General features: G+C 36.6%; 1 protein-coding gene across 1 annotated transcript; it reads right to left on the bottom strand.

Moving 5' to 3' along the window:
- Nucleotides 1–570: 570 nt before the first annotated feature.
- Nucleotides 571–3701, bottom strand: LOC145120384 (AT-hook motif nuclear-localized protein 2-like). Its single transcript, XM_079056211.1, has 5 exons — nt 2767–3701; nt 2006–2073; nt 1732–1863; nt 1263–1424; nt 571–1167 (listed from the first exon to the last, which is right to left on the bottom strand). The coding sequence occupies exons 1-5, from the start codon at nt 3182–3184 to the stop codon at nt 844–846; spliced, it is 1104 nt and encodes a 367-aa protein (XP_078912337.1). The 5' UTR covers nt 3185–3701; the 3' UTR covers nt 571–843.
- Nucleotides 3702–9390: the final 5689 nt, after the last annotated feature.

Here is a 9390-nt window from a genome sequence, read left to right as displayed (position 1 = left end):
AGACATAATATAAAACAACTATCAACTTTTATATAGATTTCTGACTTTTTCAATTACTTAATAATAATAATAATAATAACAATAATAATAATAATAATAATAACATGACATTTAAATACAAATAATAATGATCATTGGTCAAGATCTAAAAAACTAAAAAGTCGAATAAAAACTAAAAAAGTAAATGTTTAAACATTGATTGATTATTTAATGATAATATAAATACGAAAAAGTAACTACCGTTTGTTTAAGCGTGTTCGTAACAGTGTGTACAAAAAATATTTTAATATTTTGTTTCAATCCATTATTGAAAATATTTGAAGTAAACTAAAAAAATATAATATAATTTGTTTACGTTCACTTGTGATGGTTAACCTATATTTCATTTTCTTTACCAAACCAAATATAAAATGGTATAGAATAACAAAATATACAATTGTATAGAAAAACAGATATCTCAATCCGTTATACCCACTAATATATATAGACGATAAAATACTAAAAATTAATTTCTATTAATAACAAATAAAAATTGTTTTAATTTTTTTTCCTTAATAAAAAGGCTATAAATTGGGATTAAATATCTTATGAAATAACTCGGGATGAATTGGATATCCAAATCACCTACAGATAACACCTGATGATGATGATGATGATGATAATGACGAACATAAACTTCTACTTAAAAAACTAATCTACTATCGACCACTCAAACTTGAAACTAAAACAACCCGAAAAGAGCTTCGATCCAACGATCGTCTGTCTTTTTACATACAAACAAACAATTTTAAACTCATTCTAATCGCCAAATGAAGTCAATTTCCCCAAATTACCCCCCTTAAACTACTGAAGACTCACATTGATGTCCGTTGGCTTATTCCTTGACTCAGGGGCATTATAGGGAGACCAACTATCCCCACGAAACGAAGGTGATGACAGATTTTGTTTTGTGGTGGTCACAGAATACGACTCCTTGTTCTCCGCCGCCGGAACCGGAACCGGAACCGGAATCGGAATTGGCCCCGACACCGGAACCGGAGATGACACCGGAATCGGAACCGGAACCGCAGCGGTGGTGGGAATTGTGATTGTGTTGTTTTCCGGTTTTTGTTTCTTGGTGGATTTTTGTTCGTCTTGGACACCGGTCAAGAAACTTCCTACAACAATCTGGTTTATTACAAAAAAACCAAAAACAAGAAAATCAAAAAATAATGGAATTTGGTGGAGATATGAAGATGATTTGACCGGAGTTGAAGAAGTACCTGAACAGGACTGGCGGCCACCAGTAGCCCCGCCACACTGCCGCCAACCACCCGCCCATCTGGGCTTGATAAAGAAACACTCATCCCACCAGATCTGTTTCTTATTCCACCATTTTCAGATGGAATAAACGACCCCGATAACGAGAGTATCTCAAAACGACCCTAATCAAGATTTTCAAGAAAATAATTAGCAAAGATTATAATTCGTCTATTATACTTTTGCATAAGATCATTCTTTAAAATGGGTTTATGTCAAAAATGGGTAACAAACTTTTTTTTTTACTAGACATAATCGTTTAAAAAAAATACTATCAGAAGACGTTTTGTTGTTGACAAAATACATTCTTCTGATAATACTTTTTTAAAACGATGATATTTTGTAAAAAAAAAAAAAAAAAAAGTTGGTTATACTTTTTCATTATATGATTTTTCATTCTATATTTTTATAAAAGTCATGTCCAATTATTACCTCATATGTCAAAGTACCACCAGAGGAGTCAGGTTGTCGAAGGGTAACACTAGAAATGACACCATTTGCAGACAAAATGCATATTGCACGGGGTCCTTGTTGAGAAAATGATATGACCTTCATTGTCACATCCTAATTTAAACCCAAAAATAAATAAAAGTTTGTGAACACCGATAATCAAGAATATTATTAAAAAACAATGTTGCATTTGCACATCTATCATATTCATACATATAGTTTCGCAAAACCCATAAGGGTAAAATAGTCAATTTACCTCTCCGGTATTAACATTGATGATATGAGGACTAAAGCTAGCACCAACCGCACTTGATACCGAATCACCTAAGCAGAAAACAACAAACAATGTAAGAAAAACGGAAAAACTTTATAATCTACACATTATATTGCTTCAAGAAAAGAATAAAAACTAGATAAATTCCTATAAATTATATCATTTTCAGAATAAAAACCTGGTTCAAAACTCAAAAGCGTTGACACTTGACAGACATAAAATGTGGAAGAAAACCCCCAGTGTTTTAACAGATAGGAACTTTGAGCCAACAACCAAACCCCACACTATAATAAAAGCAAAGTCTTGATCTTTACAAGTGTAGCTAAATATAGAGAGTGACACTACAATACAAGTCGTTAGTTCTTGCAACCTTAATCAAACCAAACCTAGGTTTTTCGAAAAAGATTTCATTAAACATGTTTTTTTCTTGTCATGTATACGTATGTTATGTATGTATATATGTATATATCCCAAAAGGTAAGCAACAAAAATTAGAATCGTCTGTTGAAGATTCACTCACCAACTTCCACACAAAAAGCAGAGGGCTTCTAGAACTATTCTATTAACATCAAGATCTATGTTGGAGGGGTTCTATTCATTTAGGTCCCACTTTCTAATCAAAACCCTTGAAAATCTTGAAATTATTTCATCAGATCAAATAATACCCACTTCACATTAACATAAAAACATAAAAGACTCGAACTTTAACAAGAAAAACAAAATCTTTATTTCTAGATGTTTACCTAAAGGTTGTTCCATTTCTTTGGGTCGTCGTTGTTCGTGTTTTGCAGCGGAGTCGGGCCGGATTTTGCCTCTTTTTACGGTGGAGAAATCGATCACTGGCGGCGGCGGAGGCGCGGCGGAGGAGATGGGTTTTGGAGACAAAGCCTTTCTGACAGATCCATCTTCAGCATACTTCCTGGGTCTGCCTCTTTTTTTCTTTTCTGTTAATGGTGTTACGCCTGCCGGCGGTGGAGCCGCCGGATAAGACGGAGAAGTGGCGGCCATGGCGGCCATTTGGGCTGTGATTGATTGAGGCTTCGGTGCGGTGGTAGGGAGCTTGGTGGGTGTCTCAGTTCTCGGAGAAATATGGTAATCGGAGGGTGCATCTGATCCAACCACTGTAACACCACTGTTATTCATTTCGCTTCCCTCAATCATCAAACAATATTTTTATAACAAAAAAAAAAGACTAAAAATCAAGAAACACAGAGGATTCAGGAAGAACACATTGATTTTCTACAATCTTTTATTAAAAAAAAAAAAAAACTAGAATATTTAATGAGATTTTCCAGTTTTTAATAGTAGAACTGAAAACCCAAAACCCAGAAATTTTTAAACAAAAAGATTCGAAATTGAAAATCTTTTTAGAAGAAACAAAATTCTGGGAAACTCTTTTCGTTGAAGTGAGATCAAAGAACAGAAATACAGAGGCTTTTCATATGAAAAATTGTAGAAAATTAAATAGATGAGCCAGTAGAGTGCATGAGGAAGATGATCAATAATTTTAATTTGAATAAAAAGAAAAGAAAAACAATTTTTGATTTTTGAGGAATAATGGGGTAGAGTATGAGTATGAGAAGATAAAGATTGAATTTCTTTTCTGAGATGTATCGAAAATTGTGGGTGTTTTTAGATGTTAAAGCTATTTTGGGTTGCTTAGTTTTCTCAAGATTGTCTGAATTATAAATTAAAAATAAAAAAATATATTAAAAGAGGAAAAAAGAAATTATTTAATGTTGGGCTTTAATTATCAACTATTAAAGTGGAAAATATTATGTATTTTGGTTAATAAATGGGTTGAAGTCCGGTGAAAAGAAAAGTGAAATTAGGTTGCCAAGGCATGAAGACAACCTCTTTAAAAAAAACAAATTATTTAATTATATTTGATTTTTATAAACATAATTTAATATATCATAAAAGTATAAAAAATATAGTTATTCATATACAAACAAAGAAAGGTGAATGAAAACAATTGAAATTTAGAAAATAGCATATTATTCGTATTAAAGAATATAAATTATTTTAAAGGCCATCTTGGTTTCTACCCCAAAACAATGAACCTCAAATTCATACTTTTAAATTACTCAATTTTATTTTGCCCTCTTTCTTACTTTTTATAAGTTCTAGGCTTTCTTTAATTAATATAAAGAGTTAAAGACATTGAACAATAAACAATTATCTTATTATAATATTTAAATTTAAATAAAAATTATCAAGAAGAATATATGAAAACAAACAAGATATTTTAAAATAAATTAAATGGATTGTTTTTTAAAAAGAGAAAAAAAAACAAATTTAACCTAATTTACTATTTTATTTTATTTTTTCTAAAATAACCCAAAAAAATTAAGAAAATAACCCAATAACTAATAAAATTAAAATAACATATCATCTTTATTGGGCTGTGATTAGTCAATGTACCTATAATATTTAAGGTTGAAAAAAATCCTTATTTATACATTTTCAAATGAGTTAAAGAAAATCTTGTATGAGTTAAAAAAAACTACATTACTTATAGAACAAATTAGTTACATATAAGTTAGAAGAAATAATGATAAATATAATTTCTTCTTTTCGGTATATACAAATGTTTGTATAACCTTATACATTAATTCTTTTATAAAATTATAATTTATGATTTCATCCGACATAAAATAACTTATAGAAAATACTTATCTAAGATTATCTAACTACATTTTCATATTTGAAGATTAGAAAATTTACTAATGAAGTTTTTTTTGTTGGAATGTCTCCATAATCATTAATTAATTAATTAGTAATATTTTTAATAAGAGAAAATTGCAAATTTAGCAAAAAAACGCTAATTATTTTGTGGCAAATAGCAAAAAAAAAAAAAAAAAAAAAAAAAAAAAACCAAATTTACATTTTTAACCACCAAAATCGCAGATGAATTAAACTCGTCTGCGATTTTGGCAAGTCATCTACGAAGATGCAAGCGGCTAAAGCACTTCTGTGCTTTAGCCACTTATACCTTCGCAGATGGCTTTTTTTTCGCTGTATATATTTGTCCTTCCCCTTCTATCTTCGCAGATGGCCATCTGCGATTTACTCTGCTTTCCACCTGCGATTTTGTGAAATTTTTCTTTTTTTTATTTGACTACGAAATTGATATGGTTTGATTACGAAACAACCTTATTATATATAAACTTTTTGTAACATCCCGTTTATTAAATAAATAAATAGATAAAATTAATAAATGAATAGTGGCCCTAAATGCAGACTAATTTAACAAGGCGTTGTTGTTTGGGTTTAAAATGTAATTTACGGATTAGTTTGTAAAGAATTTTGGAGGTTGAGGGTGGTTTGGTAAATTCTGGATTTAAATTGATATAAAATATTGAAGAGAGGGATTGAATGGTAAATATTGGATTAAAGTTAAAAAGATTTTATGGAGGCAGGGGCTAAAGTGTAAGTTTTGGATTTAAATTGAAAACAAATATTGTGGGGGAGGGACTGATATTGGATAAATGAATTAGAGTTTGAAAGATCACGGGATATACGCGGTGACCCTTCTTTCCGTCTTAAGGTTAGCATCCGAAACCCTAGCACATCCCTTTGCAGCCGTCACCATCTTCTTCGGGACTTCTCAGCCTCCAGCTCCACGCCATAGCTTGAACCACCGCTGCTCCGGTCACCGGCGAAGTCGAGGTCGCAAACCACCAGGCCGATACCACCGCAGTGGCTGCCGACGACAACGGGTTTCGCTGAAGACCAACGTCGGGGCAGTGTCGTTGTCGCTCTCGGACGTCCCCCCTCCTCCTTCTTCTTCTGTCTCGCCTTCACTCACGTCACCATCGCAGCCATGCGGCTGTTCAGAATTTACTAGCAAACTCCGGCCGCCGCCTGCCACCACGATGGTCAGGAGCAGTTTTGAAACTGAGATAAGTTTCACATCCTTGTCAGGAAGGAAGACAGGCCAAGTGGCTGTATGGAATGCGAATAGTGTGAGTCGGAAGTTAGGAAAACTTGCGAGTAATGAGATCGCATTCTCGGAATGTTTGATAGCAGGCCTTAGGGAATCAGGTAGGGGATTCCAGTCAGGACATGAGTTCAGTTTGAGATGTTAGGTCGTGTGTATGCTCGACGTTGGATATGTTCGGAGTAGTAACCAGCGACTGAGATAGTGTGGAAAGTGTTGTAAGACTGCGGAATAGTCGTAACATTCACTAGCAGACAGATAGTGTGAGAAAGTGTTGTAAGTCTGCGGGTGTAGTCGTAGCACTCACAAGGTTGGCAGATAGTGCTAGAAGTGTTGTAAGTCTGCGGGTGTAGTCATAGCATTCACAAGGTTGGCATATAGTACTAGAGTGTTGTAAGTCTGTGGGTGTAGTCGTAGCATTCACTAGGTTGGTAGATAGCATGAGTGTGTTGTTAGAATGTGGAAGGAACAGTAGTACCCACCAGTTCGGGTGCAGCCGTGAGGGCGTGGCCAATCCACGGATTGGTTTCGGATTTCCCCAGGTGAATTAGACCTGGTTGAGCCAGCGATACGACCGTAGGAACGCCACTACAGTTATGGTATCAGGGAAGCAATGGATCGTATAAGGTCGTTTGTGGTGCAAGGCTACCTTATAGTCATGTATCAATCACTTTTAGCCTTTGGAATTGGTGACGTCAGGACTCGACGTATGGACCCGATCAATTAGATCAGAAAGTCGTTAGAGCCACAGTGACAAGATAACTAGTGGAAACTATTGATAGACAAGGATTTCGTTCGGAAGTCGTGTGGGGCGACTGTATGAGAGCCTTTGGCTCAGCAACCGGGCCAGAACCCAGTATTGCAGGTGACTGGAAAACAAATTGAGACCGGGGAGGTCTCGGTGGATTTTGGAAAACAGCCAGGAGGCAGTTCAGTGTTTCAGGTAGTTCAGTGTTTCAGGCAGTTTCAGTGTTCCGGGTAGTACCCGATTGAAATGGACCGAAGGGGAGGCCAGCACCCAGATATGCTTGGCAGTATTAGCGTTATGGGGTTTCAGGTATGGATGGGTAACTAATTGTTTGGGTAATGCTAAGTCACTCACTGCGGGATTCATCTATAATGATTCTATATGGGTGGTCTGTCAGGGAGTCAGATCATATCGAGACTTCGGATTTCTGATTTAGTAAATGTGATCATGATGAAAAAATTTGTTCATCTTCGAGTAGTAGAGCCCTGCAAGGTTAGTACCGGTTACCTCGGGAAGACTGGGGTATACTCGGGATTGTGGCCATGACGCTCAAGTTGTTTGGCGTGACAGGAATGGTAAGGACAGAATCACCCAATCGACTGTCCGTTCGATCTTAATTATATATAATTTGTATACACTAAGTAATTATAGGAGGTAATAGTACGGGTCATACCAATTACAATAATCGGATTATAAACATAAGAAACATATACTTTATGGTCTTTAAGTACTAAGACTTTGACTTATTTACTAAGAAAATATTGGATTTTCTAGAAGAACACATTAACGTTTTCAATAACAAAGAACACATTTTTTTTCAAAAAAATACTTATGAACTCACCAACTTTAATATTGACACTTTTTCAAACCATTTGTATTCTCAGGAAAGGTAGTAGACAGGTACCCTCTCAGACGTTACGAAGACGGTGTTATATTTTATCTTTCGCTATAGTTTTAATGTTAAACAAGTATTGTTTTGAACTCAATGTAAATTCTATGTTATTAATACAATGGTTTTTGTTGCTTTGATTACTATTATACAATTGTTGTGATACTGTACATGACGTCCTCCGCCCCCGAACGTTTTCATCGTTCCGGTTTGGGGGTGTGACACAAGAGTTGGGCGCTGTATCATGGAAAGTATCTATAGTTATCAGGTTTGCCGGGATTTCGAGAAGTGTTCATTTGGTCTTCAAGGGTTGTGCGGTCTTTGGGTTTTGGCTAGTAATGGATCACTAGCATTAGTAAGCGCAGGCTGTCAGCAGTTCGATCATTAGAGGGTAAGAGGGATTGGGAATCCTTCAAATCTTATGTGTTGGAAGAGCTTAGTTGAATCAAAGTGGGGGAGAACCGTTCAGATAACCGGGAGCAGAAGCGGGCGTGAAACTAGGATGAGTTTCATATCCCCATCGAAGAGGAAGGCGGCTCGAGTGGTCGTCTGGGTTGAGGATTGCGCGTTTTGGGAGTTCGGGAAACCTCCCAACCGTTGGTTAGCGCCTTCTTGGTGATGGATAACAGGCTTTTGGTGGACCCAGGTTGGGGATTTCAGTCATGATTTTAGTTCGGTTTGAGTGTGTGTTCGGTTTGAGTGTGTGTTCGGATTGATAGATGAGCGGTAAGTCCTTGGGTTGTGGTAATGGCAGTTAGTATGGAAGTGTTGTAAGACAGCGGGGTAACCCATAACATTCACTAGTTGGCAGTTAGTGTGGGAGTGTTGTAAGATTGCGGGGTGGCCCGTAGCATTCACTGGTTCTTGTGCAACGGTGGAGTATGACAAATCCATGATTGGTCGCAGGTTCGTCAGATGGATTGGACCAGGATGGGTCCATTCGTAAGACTGTGGGAGGGACACATCATGCTTGGAATCAGGAAGTGGTAGGTCGTTGGAGACCGGGTATGATGTAAGACTACGGTTGGTCATGTAACATTCATTTTTAGCATAAGATTTGGTGACGAGATGGCTTGGGCAATAATTTATAGATAAGGTTTCTCTCGGGAGTCGCGTGGGGCGACTGTGTATGTATGTATCTCGACTCAGCAACCGGGAAGGAGCCCGGTGTTTCAGATAGTTGGCATACAAGTTGGGACCAGGTTGGTCTCGAATGCTTTTGGAAAGCATCTAGAGGCAGCTAGATGAGTCGGGGCGGTCTCAATGATTTTGGATTTATGTGGGAGTCGCTTGTTATTCGGGGAATATGCTAAGTCGCTTGCAATGGATTAACTAATCTCAGAGTGGTTGATTTGACCCTCTTGCGCAACTCTCGTTTGAATCTAACCGTTGCAGGGATAAATCTTCTACTCGAAGGATTATCTAAGCCTCTGTCAAGTACGAGTCTTCTGCAACAGTATAAGGTCAGTGATTTTGTTCCTTTGGAAGCATCAATATAATCAGTATTGAAGTGTTTTGTTTGGTCTGGTATTCAATGAGGATTTGGCATGATAGTGGTTCAGTGTGGGTGGTCTGTTAGGAAGTCAGGCCAATTTGAGATTTCGGGTTTCGGAAAGGTAGAGGTGGTTTTCTGCATTAGTTTAAGGTTCGTTCTTCTTCAGGTTTGGTGAGTTCTACTACGGTTGGTTTCGGTCGCCTTGGGAAGGTTGTGGTATTCTCAGTATTGTGGTCGTGTTGCTTAGGATGTTGGTATATTGGGAAAGGTATGAACTGATTTCGAGGACGAA

Source organism: Lactuca virosa, chromosome 6 (genome assembly GCF_052849685.1).
Source record: "Lactuca virosa cultivar CGN04683 chromosome 6, Lactuca_virosa_CGN04683_v6, whole genome shotgun sequence".
Classification (NCBI taxonomy): domain Eukaryota; kingdom Viridiplantae; phylum Streptophyta; class Magnoliopsida; order Asterales; family Asteraceae; genus Lactuca; species Lactuca virosa.
Note: the sequence above shows the minus strand (reverse complement) of the source record. Positions and strands in the feature narration are given on the sequence as shown.